A 17,709-nucleotide genomic window follows, 5' to 3' on the forward strand; every position below is an offset into this window, starting at 1 on the left:
GCTGAACACTGCTTGGAAAGACACAGCCCATGAGTTCTTAGATGTCAGCTCTGAGCGTCTCTGCACAAACAGGGTAGATCTCCTGGGGCCCGATTTCCGCTGAGCTCCAGGCGTGAGCCCGCCGCGGCGTCTGCAGACGGCCGCCCCGCAGGGTGCCCCGCTGTCAGCACCTTCTTGAAACGCCTGTTGTGTTTGGATGATATGAACACGGTTAATATCTTCATACTTCTCATTTCCCCAGCACAACTTCAGGGCAACTCCCAGTGCCTCTTCAGACGTTTTCAGCATTAAATTCCCTCTCTATCTTTATCATCTCACCAGGAGCTCCAAATCCCCCCTCCACTGGGGAGAAAGAGCTCATACTTACCGTCAACCTCTGAGCGTTTACCTCTCTTGATCATATCACCAAATGTTTAGTCTCAGGTGAGGTTTCACACTGTAAATTCTGAAAAAGCAGTCCTGCTCACTGGGCTGACAGCTGGTCTATAGTAGGGTGTGTCCTGCTTAAGAGCAGGACTTATTTCTGAGCCTAAAAGGACCCAGGGCCCCAGAGATAATGAAGAGGATGAGGCACAAATCAGTTGGCAATTCTTTTTAATCTGTAGGCATATTCATGATGCAAAGAAGCATAGACATAGGTTCAAATGCCTTGTCTCCCCTTAATATTCTGAGTTCTCAGTTTCGTCATAAGTAAAATAGGATAACAGTACCTGTTCACACAGCTGGTGTAAGGAATAAATGAAGTAACACATGTAAAGTGCTAAACATGGAAACTGGACCATAGTGAGCATTCAGTTAGTGAGAGATCTTTATTCTAGACAATCCTACTCATTCACAGACATCCCCTAAGAGGCTCCTGTTTCCTTCAACAGTGAGGGTCCCTGTAATTTAATTGTCTCGACAGATTCTGTCATTCCATGTTGACAGGCTTGAACCACTTCCTGAAAAATAGCCCTTCTGCCTTATATTTCTGTGCATGGAATGTTTTCTCCCCTGTCCTCCGGGTAAGAGCCACCAGTTCGTCTCCTCTGTCGCTCAAAGCCCACAGCACCGGGTTCTTCACAAGCTGGTGAGACTGCAGCTGGATCATTTCCTGTGTTTGGCTCTTCTCTTGTTCCGCAGATGACTTCGTGGTGCAGAAGCCAGAGCTCAGCACGCCCTCCATCTGCCACGCCCCCGGGGGAGAGTACTTTGTGGAGGGAGAAACATGGCACATTGACACCTGCACGCAATGCACGTGCCACAGCGGGCGGGTGCTGTGTGAGACGGAGGTGTGCCCGCCGCTGCTCTGCCAGAACCCCACACGCACCCAGGACTCCTGCTGCCCACAGTGCCCAGGTAACCGGCGCTGCGTCACGGGGAGGGCCAGGGCTACAGTCCGAGCCTCGTCATCCTGCAAGACCAGTGGGCCGGGTGGAGCCCCAGGGGGTAACATGCCAGGCCCAGTCACCAGTATCCCAGACAGGAGTGACCTGGGCAGCCGGCTTCCTGAATTCACTCCCTTCTGTCGAGCACATGTTTATGCCATATGCCAAGTATGCTTTGCACCAGAGGTGACTGTAAACAATAACAGAAAATTGTTTCTACCTTTTTTTCCCTTAACCCTAAATCTCAGACTCAAGAGAGAGTCCTGCTGCACCAAATTATTCCAGATGATTTTGCTATTGTGAAGTCATCTTTGTCATTACAAAATGTGAAGAGCAGTTATTGATAAAGAATGTAAAATTATTTGAGAAACTTAAGATATATGTGTTTGATGAAGATACTTTGTTAAACAGAAGAATTGCTAAAATATGCATAACACCCACATTTTCAAGTCTGCAGTGATTAAGATCCGAAAGTATTAAACGACCAGCACTGCGTATGTCCAAAGAGCACTATTGTTTTCTTTTTTTTTTTTTCAGTCTTCAGATAATCTGGCCTTAGCAGATGAATTTATAGTCATGTAACAAACACAATGAAATTTTGTCAGACTTTTTAAACATAAATTGCTGATCTTGCAACTAAAGTAGCAATTCTAATTAATACCAGAATATATAACTTTTTTCCAGAAGACACTTAATTTGTATAATTACCAAGTAGATAGCACACTAGTGTAGTTTTGCTGTTGCTCAGTCTTTTATCTTTTCAACTTAAATCAATAATCATTTATTTTCTAAATGTATATTCTTAGAGCATTTTTGCTCAGTAAAACATAACCCTTGCATTTGATTAGTTTCTTTACATTGGATTATCTAGTCAACCAACTGGAATATATTATTCTGTCATTATATAACCAGCGTAGTTGATGTCCAAAATCTTCCTGGGTTCACATTGATGAATTTTTAATTGCATCAGACAAAATTGTAGGGATAGCCACATTTTTGCTGTTGTCACCATGCCCTGCTGCTTAGGTAATATCTTAGTACAGAGTCTTTGGTGTAATTTTCAACCATGTTAATCTGAAAAGCTTAATTAGTGTGACATCTTTCCTAGTATAATAGTTCAGATGTATTATGTTGTTAGGATATACCCTGGAAATGACAGTGTTAGCCGCTTAGTCGTGTCCAACTCTTTGCGACCCCATGGACTTAGCTCACCAGGTTCTTCTGTCCATGGAATTCTCCAGGCAAGAATACTGGAGTAGGTAGCCATTCCCTTCTCCAGGGGATCTTCCTGACCTAGGGATCGAACTCGGGTCTCCTGCATTGCACATGGATTGTTTACCCAATATACCCTAGTCCCTGCTATATTATATAACATAACTCTTTTATTTAGATACAAACCCTACAGTTTCTCTGTTAATGTATGACCATGACTATTCCCATCCTCCTGATGGAAACTACTTTGAGTGGTCTTTTCACTGGTAATCATGAATTTAAATCCATTTATAGCTTCATTGTACAAGTGCTTAGGGACTGCCTGAATTGAGCCATGGAGATCCTGGGGTTGATGAGAACAGACACAACTCCTGTCTTATGAAGCAGTAATCCAGAAGAAGAGCTGAACGGTTTCGTATTCCACCTTTAAGTAAATCACGACAGAGTGAGAGGAGTGCCTGGAAAGGAAAGCACTTTTTAAAAAGCACATGTAGGAACTTCCCTGGTGATCCAGTGGCCAAGACTCCATGCTCCCAGTGCAGGGGGCCCAGAGTCCATCCCTGGTCAGGGAACTAGCTCCCACATGCCACAGCTAAGTTCAAGTGTAGCCAAATAAATAAATATTTTAAAAAAATTAAAAAGCACATGTAACCTAGGAAGCTTTAGCTAAAGTGAGAAGTACCTCAGTTGCTGCTCGTCTTAGGATCTGAGAAGAAATACAGAGGTTGGTTTAGGGGACGGGACATCTCCACGACCACTGGCCCAGATTTAACCTCTGACTGGACTCAGAGGTTCAGCCCAGGCAAAGAACAAGAGGTCCCTAGAAATGGGACTCCTTTGTGTGCTAAGGACTGATTTCTGAGAGCCAGGCCTCAAGGTCAGTGCACATGAACAGAGGCCCTGCCGATTCTACCAGCAAATGGGAAGAAGCACCCCCTGTATACCTGGCTTTGATCTCTCCTTTATTAATGTATGCCTAGGTGACTCTTCCTTTCTTTGCATATAACTTGAGGGATACTTCAATGATAGCCTTTATCGTAAATGTTAGGACTTTGTTTCCTAGATCAGTATTCCAAAGGCTACACTTAGATCTGTGAATAAGCATGTCCCTGGAGTGATCTTAGATTTTAAAATCAGTCACCTACCCCATCATTGATCTTTCAGAACTTTCCATTCATAGTTGTGTTGTAGTGATAAAAAGTCTTAAAATTCAAGTGAAGATCAACAGCAGCACTGATAAATGGAGTACTTCACAGCTAGAAGAATACCATCTCTAATCTTAGGATCATGTCATGCAGAGTCACTTCAGTTGTGTCCAACTGTTGGCGACCATGTGGACTGTAGCCCACCAGGCTCCTCTCACCATGGATTCTCCAGGCAAGAATACTGGAGTGGGGTTGCCATACCCTCCTCCAGGGGATCTTCCTGACTCATCCCTAACATCTCCTGCATTGGCAAGTGGATTCTTTACCACTAGTGCCACCTTGGAAGCCCAGTCTTAGTGAATGCCTCAACATTGAAGTGTCACATGAGGTTTAGAAGTCTGTTCGGGTGTTGGTTGGCTAGGACTGCATGGGGCTGCAAATAGGAGAAACCCCAGCTCAGTTTTTAAACAAGTAGAGGTTTCCTTTCCATGCATTATGGGAAGCTTGGAGCCAGATGTTGACCACATCGATTTAGTATCTTAGTGATAGCAAGGCCTCTCTTTACAGGTATGAGAAGGATATTATAGCTACAGGCCACAGGCTCATAGTCAAGGCTGGAAGGTTAAGGGTCACTTTACATCTGCCTTACTTTTAAGGAAGGGAAAGTTGGGACTTCCCTCGTGGTCCATTGGTTAAGACTCCACTCCCACTGCAGGGGGCTCAGGTTCAGTCCTTGGTCAAGGAACTAAGATCTCACATACCACATGGTGTGGCCACAAAAACAAAAATAAACAAAAATATTTAAGAAAAAGGGGGAAGCAAAAGCTTTCGTAGAGGTCCCCTGATTACCAGTAAATCCATTAGCCACAGCTTAGTGACACAGCTGCCTCTACTTGTGCAGGAGACTAGAAAAGGAAGGAGCAGATTGTTCCACCTGACATGTCAACCTTGTGGTCCAAGTCCTCAGCCACCCCACCTCCCGTCCCCCAAATCAGGATTTTGTTATGCTAAGGAGAAAAGGTAGCATGGATGTTGTGCAAACAACTAACAGAATCTCTGCAACAGACCTTTTGTGTCTGTTGTTTTGCTTAAAAACCCCAGACCTGGTCCAAGTCAGATATGCTCTTTCGTTCCTGAGTCTGTTTTAAGGAGACACACGAGTGCCTGGTGGGCGAGCACGCTTCGTGTGGGGCAGAGTGAGGTTCGCTGTGTTGCACAGTGGGTGCCCTGCAGCATCTTCTTTCCCCGGCTGACCTTCTGTTCACTTTTGCAGATGAACCTCTCCAGCCTTCCTCATCCCACAATGACAGTGTGCCTAGTTACTGCAAAAACGATGAAGGGGATATATTCCTGGCAGCTGAGTCCTGGAAACCCGACGTGTGTACCAGCTGCGTGTGCATGGATAGCGTCATTAGCTGTTACTCTGAGTCTTGCCCTTCTGTATCCTGTGAAAGACCTGTGTTGAGAAAAGGCCAGTGTTGTCCCTACTGCATAGGTAAGACCAAGAAAAAAAATCCTTTCTCTTGCCCAGCGACCACTAATTCTCTATTGACAGCTATATGCATAGATCAGTTAGTAATTTTGAAATCCGTTTTTCTGGTTGACATACCACACAGACCCAGTGTAGGTCACAACAGGAGGAGCAAAGATGTGAAAGGTGTATTTCCGAGGTAAAGCATGTTGAGAGTACAGAAATGCTTTCTGAGGATATCATAATGTTACAATGCCATCAGGTTCTACTGGGCTCCTTTGGCATTTGGGGGTTTTCACTATTAGAGTTAGAACTCTTCTCCTTCACCTTATTATTGTCTGTGGTCTTTTTGTCCACACAGAACCACCATGTCTCGTATCAGAGTACACTTCGTGCCTGAAGCTTGCCACTACCTTAAGATCAGCCAAATACCAGATACTGATTTAATCTCCCAGTTCTTCCTCTGTCTGCTGACACTTAATTGATCCTATTTAGACCATGTGGTCGTCCATGTTGAGAGCCTAGGGACACAGAATGAGACCTGTGTCACGTCAGAGCCCTCTCCTTCATGTGACCCACGGGGATGCGTCTTACGATTAGAGGACATACGTATATTAGCCCCAGACATCTATACCAAAACTGGTCCTATGCACACAAGCCAGATGCTGTTCTGGAGTCCCAAAGGTAAGGCTCAGACAGCTGGCAGCTCTAATACAGCACAGTCCCTACTCCCAAGGCTCTCACTCTCTCTGATTGCTTCTGTCTCAGTAAAACTCATAAAGTCAAGTGAAAGACAATGACGTATCTCAGTCCAGTTGTGAACCTATAGTCAGAGTTAGCAGGTGAAAAATTAGGCAAGCTGTATTAATGGCAGGCATCACGTGTTTATTGTTGAAGATATTTGCATGCTTTCTAGATGCAAGTCAGTACATATATTTGGGGTAAATGCGTGAGGAGGAGGGGAAATCTTCTGGCCACAGGACTTTGTAGCAGCCCGTGTAGATGAGTCAGTAAACGGCGCTCAGGTGGCCATCAGCCACCACTCAAGCTTCTCAGGATAGCTCCTCTGGCCACTGTGGGGTCACTCCCTCTGAACACTTACTCTGCACATTAGTATATGAGAGATGGAAAGATTTTAAAACACAATTTCTGGTCTCAGGAATTTTACAGAGCTTGATTTTCTCCATGTCATGGTTAGGGAATGTGTGAAAATGGATTCTCTTCTTTTCATAGGGTGACTGTCTATCCAGTTTATTCTTTAAACTGTGCTTTTGTGAGTGAAGTGGGGACTGTTCATAATTTTGATGGGACCATGGCTCTAGACCAGGAGTGTCCCAAGTCAGTGGGGACCTATGGTTGCCCCAGCTCTTAGTGACAGGGATGTTAGATCTGCTGTAATACCTACAAAGCTAGCTTTGTAGCTTGTAAGCGGAAGCCAAAAATGTATCAAGGCATCCATCCAGCCTACTGCTACATATCTTCTCAGAGAGTTGACTGGCATTCATCTTGTTAAAAATGGCATAGTCTTTGATGAGATCTGAATGAAAAGTTTAACCAGGTCACTATTTCAGACCAGGGGTAGAGGGGGCGGAAATGTACAGCCAGGACCAACATATTGAAATACCAAAACTTCTGTCCTAAGGACACAATTTATAAATCAACCAGGAGTATTTGGATCATAGTTGGAAACCAAGGCCCAGGAAACCTGAGAATTCTGTAACCTTCAGAGGAAAAACCCAGCTGTGAATTTCTCATGTGTTGAAACGCTTTGAAATTTTTTTTTTTTTAAGATAAAAAAGTTCCTGTTGTGTTTTGCTACTTAATTGGTGAATATGTGATTAGTAAGTTGCTCAACTAATTAATGTGTTTCCATGTGATAGTAGTAAATCACTTTACTGTCTCACAAAACCAGTTTAACAAATCAATACTTATGGAAAGAAACCTGCATATCCTAGAATTCTGTGTTCTTTGTCTTTTTTTTTTTTTTTTTTTTGCTTTTGCTTTCATATTTTCCTATTCCAATTCCTGCATCTAGACTGTACATTGTTCTTTAGTGTGGGGAGGAAAATACCAGTTTGGTCTCAATTTGTGATTTTGATTTCAAATTAGATTATAGGCACTTTCACTGCATTGTGGTTCACATAAACTCATAACAACAGAGTAGAAATTTTGATTGTTACAGCAGTCCCCACGCCCACCGCCCCGGCCACACTGATGCAGGTATAACTGTATAATATGAACCTATGAGGTATCTTCTGCGGAACATATTTGGGGTCTTGAGTTGATGAGTAATACTGTGTGCTGTTATCCTCACATCCATCTTAATTGCTTCATACATGTTTTATTTCTGAAATAGTCATTGTTGTTATCATTAGTTGTCAAGTTGTGTCCAACTCTCTGCAACCCTATTTTGGACTGTAGCCCACCAGGCTCCTCTGTCCATGGGATTCCAACAGGCTAAAATACTGGAATGGGTGACCATTTCCTACTTCTCCAACCCAGGGATGGAACCTAGTTCTCCTGCTTGTTAATCCAAGCAGATTCTTTACCACTGAGGCACCTGGGAAGCCTTGAAATAGTCATTAGGAGTCTCTGTATGCATAATGCTGCTGCTGCTGCTGCTAAGTCACTTCAATCATGTCCGACTCTGTGCGACCCCATAGACGGCAGCCCACCAGGCTCCCCCGTCCCTGGGACTCTCCAGGCAAGAACACTGGAGTGGGTTGCCATTTCCTTCTCCAATGCATGAAAGTGAAAAGTGAAAGTGAAGTCGCTCAGTCGTGTCCTACCCTCAGTGACCCTATGGACCACAGCCTTCCAGCAAGAGTACTGGAGTGGGGTGCCATTGCCTTCTCCGCTGTATGCGTCATATTTTCTTGCAATTAGCCTTTCAGATTGGGCTTCATTCTGTCTCCCATCTAATACTCAAGCATATGAAGTCAAATTCAGTTCATGACTACGATTTGAGGATTTTCTGACCCTCCAGTGTGCTCCCTTCGCCTCTCCAGACTTCTCTTGTCAGCTTCCCATCAGCGTGGTCCCTCTGTAAGGGCACCAAGCCTGGGCAGCCATAGCACGCCTGTGAGCAGTTGTCAGCTGTGCCCCGCCGGCAAAGTCTTCATCCCCACCCACATCACCGAGCAAGGGGAAAAAGTGGGCATGCCGTCATTCTGCGTGGCATAAAGCTCCCGATGGCTTCTCAGCAGGCTCCAAGGACCAGTGCTTTCATTGTCTCCTGTTCTAGGCTTTCTCACTGTGAACCCAGCTCCTTGTTAACCCAGGCAGTCTGTTCCCAGGGTCACATGTACCTCCGCCAAGCCTACGGCGCTGACCTCACCATGGCTGCAGATCACCGCCCTGGGTGCCTTTTCTTCCAAATCAATCAAATATAGATTTCTAAAAAACCGGATACCTGCCTTTGATCTGACTTCTTTTTTTAGTGATAAAATCTCTGAAGAAAAGAGTTCTTGCTTTCATCTTGTAAAGTAGCCTTTTTTTCAATTACCACAAGAGAATGGAAAAGGGTGATCCTGCTAAACATAGTATTATTACAAATGTTTGGTGTTCCTTTCAGATAAATTATCAAGTCAGTAAAGTGCAATGATAATGCTTCTCTCTAATGTGTGAAGGCCTCATATTATGTGTACTAATTTAATAGAATGTGTAATAGACATAATTAATAGGATTGATGATTAATTTTGAAAAGTGAACAGCTTTGTCTAATTACTTATAATACCCATCATTAAGGAATTCATCTTTGTACTGGAAAAAAGCTAAGTAGTAATTACCCAATCATTTTAGTGGAACATCTTCAGATTCTTGAATTTTTTCTATTCTAGCTTCCTACACAAACACATACAAACTTAGATTTTATTCTCATAGGCTTTTTGACTGTCATGATGGCTTAAAGAAAGGAGAATGAGAATCAAGAGATGACTTGAATGTAGCTCAGGTGGGGATAAAAGGCCTGATAGGAATTTTAATGTGTGATGGCAGATTTGACACATGGTTCCTTAGAAAGAGCAGATGCCTTCTTCATGTCAGACTTGCAAGGTAGCATCTGGGGCCTTATCACTGACTACATGCTACGTGCCTTTTTGGAACCTTCCTGAAGAAAAAAATTATTTCAGTGCTTCAGTGATATCTTTATCCCATCACTGCTAAAGGGCAGCAGGTGGTGTACCACCAGCACTTCCTGTGCCTGAGGGGACGCTTGGCCTGACACATCACCATTGCTCTGATGTCTGTGTTGGTGATGCCTCTGCCAAGGGCCAAACTGGCATCTTCTGTCAGCAACCCAGCAGATCTGCACCATGTCCAGGAGCGCAGTCATTCCCGAGTGTTATATTCACAACTACTATATTTGCATTATGTAATATAAAACATTATAAAATTGATGATATCTATTACTATAGATATTATCTGTAATATTATAAAATATTATAAAGAAAGGGCACTACATTGATCATAAAGATCTCTCTTCATTTAGTCTTTGGGGTCTTCAAGCCCATATCACTGCCGCATCATACCTGATGACTTTGGAAATGTAGATGTTCAGGTGTCCCCCCTGACCCCCCACCAGATGAGGAGCTGAATAAGCAGCTCTTGTGTGGGCCAAGTCATAAGTATGACTCAGTGCATAGAATGCAGTAAGTCCCCAGCATATGAACCTTTAAGCTGCAAACTTTCAAAGATGAAAACATGCACTCACGTGTTCAGTCAAGTCAGTTAGCATGTCTGGCATACATTGTCAACATTCATGTGTCCTCTACAAGTGGCTGTGTTCTTGTGGACTTTACTGTATAGGACTGTACAGAGTACAGAAGTACAGTGTATTTATTTCTAGCCCAGGATGTCCAAAGACAAGCACAAAAGCAGCAGTGATGTAGCTGGCACTGTACTGTATTTGCCAAGGTAGTGTACTATAAGATTAAAATGTTATCTGTTTCTTTGTGTCTGTTTTTTATGTATTATTTGTGTAAAAAGCATTATAAACCCATTACGCTATAGTACTATATGCATGCTTAGTTGCTCAGTCGTGTCTGACTCTTCTGCCACGGCATGCACTGTAACCCACCAGACTCCTTTGTCCAAGGGATTTCCCAGGCAAGAATAATGAAGTGGGTTGCCATTTCCTTCTTCAGAGAATCTTCCCGATCCAGGGATCAAACCCAAGTCTCCTGTGTCTCCTGCATTGCATATGGATTCTTTACATGCTGAGCCATCAGGGAAGACTATTTAGCCGATTGTGTTAGTTGGGTACCTAGGCTAACTTTGCTGGACTTATAAACAAATTAGACTTAGAATTTGCTCTGAATGGAACTTGTCCGTATGTACAGGACTTGCTGAATTGTCTTGAAGTTAGCATTGGCAAGCATTTTTATTTATTTGTAGCTGTATGTTGTTTTATAAACTATCTGAGGTCAGATATTTAGAGCCGAGTTTGTTGGCTGGAAATCCCTGCGTCACTGCATCTTTCTCATTTAAGTTTTTGTCAAAGGCTTAGTTATTTTGGGAGGATAGTCATTTTTCTTTTGTGTGTTTGTCTACACACACACATATTTATTTCATAATTTGATGTGAACAAAATTATATTCTGATTACATGTCTTCAAGTCATCAGTATCTTTTAAGTGTCTCTAAGTATCTCATATCTTTAAGGATCTGTGAAAATGAGTTCTAGTATAGATGGTACATGAAAAAGTGGTTTTCTTGTGGGTTATATCAAAACATCTGTCTGATTAGAGATTAGCTACTTTTATGTTTTTATATGTCTTATATTAACATTTGAGTTGGAGCTTTCAAGTGGAGTCCAGCTGTCTTGGCACTCAATTGTACTGGTGTCATTATATTTCCTCTCCACAGTGATCTTAACTAGCAAATGATTAATAATATTTCTCCTTGGTAAGGAGACTTACCAAGACTTACAACTTGGTAATGACTGTGCTTTATATCAGTCTATCATACTACATTCGTTTTTGCCTAGATTTATGTTTATTTGTTTAGGTATCTTTTCTTAGAGATAAATATAAATACTATCTCTTTGGAACATCTGTTGATTATTGTGTATTTAACTCAGTCCGAGAATCAAACGGGAAATAGTTAATACAGCGTCCCTAAGATATACAATCCATAGGACTAAATGTTGTGCGTTTTTAACCCATCACACTATAATATTAGCATCTTCATTGGAACACTTTTCACAGCTATTTCTTCAATATGTTTTGCTAAAATTAAAAACTTCTCTGTGTTGGGAAGAGAATGTACTTTAAAGCCAAGGTGTTATGACCCCATCTCTGGCACGTTCTACCTATAGGTCTTGGTGATAAGACAACTGTTGCTCAGTTTTCTCATCTATAAGATGAGAATAATAATATTGTTCTATACTTCATTAAAGTTCTGTGAAAATTAAGTGATACACATATGTGCATGCATGCTTAGTCACTCCATCGTGTCTGGCTTCTTTCTGACCCCATGGACTATACCCCATCTGGCTCCTCTGTCTCATAGGATTTTCCAGGCAAGAATAATGGTGTGGGTAGCCATTTCCTTCCCCAGGGAATCTTCCCCATCCAAGAATCGAACCTGGGTTTCCTGCATTGCAGGCAGATTCTTTATTGTCTGAGCCACCATATTTATGAAAAGTCCATACATATGTGAAGTCTGTTTGTTGCTCAGTCGTGTCCATCTCTTTGTGACCCCATGGACTGTAACCTGCCAGGCTCCTCTGTCCATGGAATTCTCCAGACAAGAATACTGGAGTGGTTAGCCATTCCCTTCCCTAGGGGATCTTCCCGACCCAGGGATCAAACTCAGATCTTCTGCATTGCAGGCAGATTCTTTACCATTTGAGTCACCAGGGAAGCCCAGTATGTGAAAGCTCCTTAAAATGGTAAAGAGGATATGAATATATATTGGCTCAGAGTTACAGCTCTCTGAACACGTGGTGCACCTGACCTAGGTGACAGACACCACAGGGACCCTTCATATCTCACTCTAAATACAGCTCCCACCTTTCTGCAAGAGAAACTGGATATCGCATCCCAGTGATGAATTTCTGAAGGACGCAACTCTCTGAGAAAACACTTTGGTGATATACTTCATCCTGCACACTTCCAGCTTAAATAAATAGCCCATGATGCCCTCAGTCACCTTATCATGACCCCAGTGGAAGCAGCGTGCTATCTGCAGGTCTGTTTTGCAGCTGGGTGGTAGCAGTGCCTGGCCCCCAGGCCTCAGAGCTTCACTTTCCTTCCATGCCTCTGGACATCACACAGAAGAGAGAGGGAGCTCCTTTATTTTTCTGTTTGCATTGAGAGGCTAGTCCCATGTGAGGCGTCCATGGACTTGTACAGGATCCGCTGTGATTCCTGGAAGCAAAGGATGTGGTGTTTACTATCAGGGGAGGCACCCAAGTGCTTCCTGCATGTTCTTCAGAGCTCTAGCTCCCTGGGGCCCCTGCTCTGCAACCCCGGTGGTCACAGACAGTGCCGAGTGATTTGAGCAAAAGGAAAGCGGGATGCTTTTCTGTGTATTGTTTGGAGGGTGTAAGACGGGTAACATTCAGTTGTCACGCGCTATACTAACTTTGGAACTGGTCTAAAGTTGTCGTGACAAAAATAAACAGGGTTTGATTTCAGTTTGTTTAGATGGTGCCCTCCACCCTAGGAAGCATCTCATCTTGCTTATCCCATAGGCAGCTTTCCCCTCTCACTTCTATATCCTTTTCAGGCCCCTGGCTGTGTAAATAGAAATTCAAGTTGTTCTGGTTAACTTGGGGGAAACTTCTGAGTGGCATGTCTTTATCTGAGCTTCGGCTCTGTGTTCTTATTTTAAAGACGTCTGTTGCACGGAAGAGAGACTGGCACTGGTCTTTGCAGAATATTAGCAGGTGCCTTTTGCCTCTGATTTCTGCCCAGGGGGCCAGCCCTGATTGTGCACCCTCTAATGAGGGGTGAGGACCCCCTTTAACAGGATTATATTTCAGTGACAAAATGCAATCAGACCTGAAGTCAGTCTGCAGACTGACCAAGCTCAGGCTCTAATGGGATGAAGCACCTCCTGTAAGTACAGAAACTCCTCTGGTGCAGAAACTGGCCACCCTGGGAAGCCCACTGGCTTCTACTTCAGAGTTTTCTTAATCTAGAGAAGAGTCAATCTTTATACTCTTTAAAGTTCGAAATGGAATGTTTCCTTGAACTTCTATCCAGGAGGTGTTTAATCAACCCATAACATACTTATACAAGGATGAATAAGTTCTATCGCTGAGAAAGTCCCTCCTCTTTGCATGCAGCAAGAATCAGAGATCGCTGCGTTTATTGGTTTGGTAGGAACTCAGCAAAGTTTATAATTTCTCTGTTAACTTGGAACCTATGTCAGCACCTATTCTTTCCAATATGTTGAAGAAACCTGAAAGGCTCTTTTGGCCTTTATAAAGAGACCTGGACTCCGACCCCAAGAAATAAAATAAAAGCAGAAATGGGCCTTTCAGGAAAAGTCTTAAAACCAGGAGCAGATCTGCCTTTCCAGCAGTGAAGACATTATAGAGATCGGGACCTTTGAGTACAAGCCACCATTCTCCTTGCCATAACCCTTCTCTGCCCCTCCTCTGCTGCCAAAAAAAAAAAAAAAAAACCCAAAAAACACAGTATATTGGAGGTAAGAGTCAGCCTACATGGCAGTGCTGTGACCAGTTGTCTCAGTTTTTTCTTTCTGTGTAAGTGAATTAAGAGCAAGTATTTTGTTAGAAGCTAAAAGTTGTAAGCTAAAGTACTCAGTTTTTGAGATTAATCAGTAAGTTTTATTTTTGCATTTTTAGCCAAAAGCTTTATCACTTGCTGATGGAGTAACTGTGTTAGATCTCTGCCTCACTGAAATTGTCTAGGCTGCTTGCACCTGCTTTCAGTAAGACTTCATTGAGTTCCGCTTCTGTGCTCCTTGTCAGTCTTTGGAGGCCCAGCAGACCAGCATGTTCAAAACCAGTCTTCATCTTCTGTGCCTACACGTCTCTCCACTTCTTAGTGACCTGCTCATTTGCTCAGATTCCTTTTTCGTTATGATTTCTGTTTATCTCCACTTTATGTAAAAGAAAAAAAAAAAGCTAGTTTCTCCAACAGGAGGCACCCGCATTCCACTGATTCTCCGTCGTAGAGTGTGCCCAGCTTGGGATATAAAAATGCAGATTATATCACAGGGCAGGGATCACAGTGTCCTGTCAGCTAAGGGAGAGTGAAATGTAAGGTCATAGTAGGTTCTCGGCGCTTTGTGAAAGTTAGCAGCAGTTTCCGCCTCCTCTGTGCTCCCCTAACTCAGCCATGTCAGTGGAAATGCTTGCCGACTTTTCCACTCTCACTTCTCGTCTTACGTTACCCACAGTGTAACCGGTACCTTGCTCCACCTGCCTAAATGATTGTACTAAAGTTTTCTTTAAATTCCTCGAACCTTAATCTTAAGAAATCAGTTTGAAGTGTGTTATTATTAGCAGGGCCTGGAGTTGGCACAGTTTTTTCCAAGTCATTTGGCACCTGTGTTTGGACCTGAAATCACATAAAGCTACTAAGATCCTTGGGATCAGGAATCTCCCAGAGGGCAGAAACGCCCTGCTCCCCGCCTCCCGCGCCGCGTGCGCTGCGTGTCCCCGCCCCCGGTGTCTAGAATGGCGCCCTCCACAGTGAGGTGTGGGGAGCACGGGCACCCACTGCACCGCTGGGCTGGATGCTTCTGATGGGACTTCTTGCTCCAGAAGCAAGAGCTGCATTTAGCTTCTTGGCCACGAGGATCCCAGAGTAAATTACTTTTCAGGTCTCTAAATAGTACGCTGGAGATTTGAAAGAACTGATGCCATTTCTAAAGCCGCCCAACTTCCTCCCAGGAAGTTACTCCCACACTGAGACTCTGACTTCATGACCTACCACAACCAGATTTAGAACCTGAACCACCTATGTAGGGAAGTTATCTCCTGGCAGAAATGGAAAAGTCCAACTGTCATACAGTTTCTAGCAGATTTTACTTTTTATAACCTTTGCCAGAGGAAAGGCGTAGGGAGTCTGAAACTACTTTCTTTTCACCATGGTCAGATTCAGAGCAGCACCTGACGCTGCACCAGTGGCCCCTGAGAGACTACGTTGGACTTTTAGAGAGGAGGAAAAGGACCTAATTTTAGTATCTAGGTTTCTCCCCAGCTGTTAATTAGCTTTATGGTGTAATTAGTAAAATAGCTCAAGAGGAGAAGCAAAATCCCAACTTTTAATGGCCTGGTAAGCCTTTTTTCTTATCTTAAAAAGAAGTGAAACAGCAAGGTTCAGGCGGTGGGAGAGGTCGGTTCAAAAGGAGTTCACATTTCAAAATCTTATCACTTCTTCCTCCTCTCTTTTCATATAACCAGAATCAAGAAAAAGGGGAAAAAAAGAAAAACCACACCAAATTTTCCAAACTCGATCACTGAAAGAGATCACATATCTTTTATTGTAGTCAGACAGAATGCAAGATAATGTTGCTTCTGTTTGAATCCAAAAATGTAAGATGTATGTCTGATCGTGCCGTGAGTTAAACACCCACCCTGCTACTCACAATGCTGATACTGATGCAGAATTAGCCTCCATCCTCTAGCAGGGAGGGACCTTTCTTTCTGATAGAGGCTAAAAGTCATTTCAAACCAATCTGGTGGATAAGGTAGAGGCCAGACCTGAGGAACCAAATACCAAAGCTGACCTCAACCAAGGAGTGGCCATAAAATAGTAACAGTCTTCCTTGCTTGTTTCAAAATTTGACTCTGGATGTCCTTGAGGAAGAAAAATTCCAAAGCCATATGGAGCGAGGGCAGTACTGCTGGAGTATGTTTGTAGCTTTTGACAATGACTGTTTTAGAAGGGCATCACGTTTGTTTGGGTATATAGCTCCTAATGTGTTTGTTTTAAAAATAAGCCTTATTATACTAGTGTCATACCTCACGTTTTCCTTGGAACATTCTTCTCTAATCCTCTTCCTTGAGAGAGAGAGGAGTGTTAAATAGGAATTATCCTGAGAAGAACCACGAGTCCTCAGTAGCCACTGTATCTCCAGTCTTGTCAGGACTGTGCTGATGTCTGATACAGTCGGTTGCAGGGTAATCTACCTTTGAAGACAAAGACATATGTGCATGCTCAGTCAACTCTTTGTGACCCCATGGACTGTAGCCCGCCAGGCTCCTTTGTCCATGGGATTTTCCAGACAAGAATACTGGAAGAAGTTGCCATTTCCAGTATTTCCTCCTCCAGGGGAGTTTCCCAATCTAGGTATCGAACCTATGTCTCCTACATTGCAGGCGAATTCTTTACCTGCTGAGCCGTCAGGGAAGTTATAAAGACCTCCAGCCTCATCACATGTTGGAGCAAGAAGCATGTGCCCATTCTCCAGAGTCATGAGCAGTAGCCACTTTTATTTGTGTGGCCCAGATCCCTGCCCAGGAACATGCCCCCCCCGAGGGTTATCCCACTGGGGACACAGCAGGCAAGACGGTGTGCAGCTATGGAGGTGCGTGTGGTTCCCCTTCTGGCCCTGCCACTTCCTAGCCATGCATTCTGCACAAGTTACTTATTTTTTCTGTGCCTCGGTTTTCTGTGGAATTCCAGCATACCCTGTTCCATTGGGTTGTGGAAAGCATGTGAAATTGACTCGTAAAAAATGCTCCATTAGGGAATTCCCTGGTGGTCCAGTGGTTAGGACTCTCTACTCTCACTGCCAAGGGCCTGGGTTCAGTTTCTGGCGAATTAGGGAACTAGGAACCCCACAAGCCTTGCAGCACAGCCAAACAAACAAAAAACAAAAAGCTTGGTTAGCACCGTGCCCAGGACAGAGTAGGCGGTCAATGAGTGGAGGTTATGATTATTATTAGGTATGGAAGAATAAACCTAATGTGACTGTCAGCATAAGCAGCTATTTGGAGTCATGAATACAACAGAATGAACTGGCACAACCCACTCGATAACCAGATATAAACCATTCGATGCTTTTAGTTGGATAGGTCCCATGTCTCTATTTCTATATCCCTCTTCAATCTTAAAACTTAAAATGCTTTGATGTGGACTTTCAATTAGGCTGTGTTGTTTTCCCCAAAAAACTACAATGACTTTATTGATTATTTATAACCTCAAATCAGGTAAATTAGCCACCATATCTCCCTGTAAATCACGTCGTTTCTAAAATTTTTTGACAGCTTTTCTCAAATTGACCCAAAGGTGCCATGGGAGGACGTGATCCACCCAAGAAAAGAAGTGAGCATGTGAGAAATAGAGGCATTTGCAGCAACATGGATGGACCTAGAGATTATCATACTAAATGAAGTCAGGTGGAAAAAGACAATTTTATGATATTACTTTTATGTAGTATCTAAACTCTGACACAAATGAACCTATCTATGAAACAGAAACAGGCTCACGGATGTAGAGATCAGACCTGTGGTTCCCAAGAGGGCAGGGGCTGGGGGGGGTGGGGTGTGGGGGGGGTGTTGGACTAGAATTTGCAGTTGGTAGATGCAG

General features: G+C 43.4%; 1 protein-coding gene across 3 annotated transcripts in view; it reads left to right on the forward strand.

Moving 5' to 3' along the window:
* Nucleotides 1–17,709, forward strand: part of CRIM1 (cysteine rich transmembrane BMP regulator 1) — a 206,598-nt gene that overhangs the window by 167,464 nt on the left and 21,425 nt on the right. For all 3 annotated transcript variants that reach the window (XM_006056852.4, XM_006056853.4, XM_006056855.4), the window contains 2 exons: nt 1,123–1,338; nt 4,998–5,219. In XM_006056852.4, coding sequence (XP_006056914.3) covers nt 1,123–1,338; nt 4,998–5,219 — 438 coding nt within the window. The remainder of the gene's footprint in view (nt 1–1,122; nt 1,339–4,997; nt 5,220–17,709) is intronic.

The sequence above is a fragment of the Bubalus bubalis genome, chromosome 12 (assembly GCF_019923935.1).
Source record: "Bubalus bubalis isolate 160015118507 breed Murrah chromosome 12, NDDB_SH_1, whole genome shotgun sequence".
NCBI lineage: Eukaryota > Metazoa > Chordata > Mammalia > Artiodactyla > Bovidae > Bubalus > Bubalus bubalis.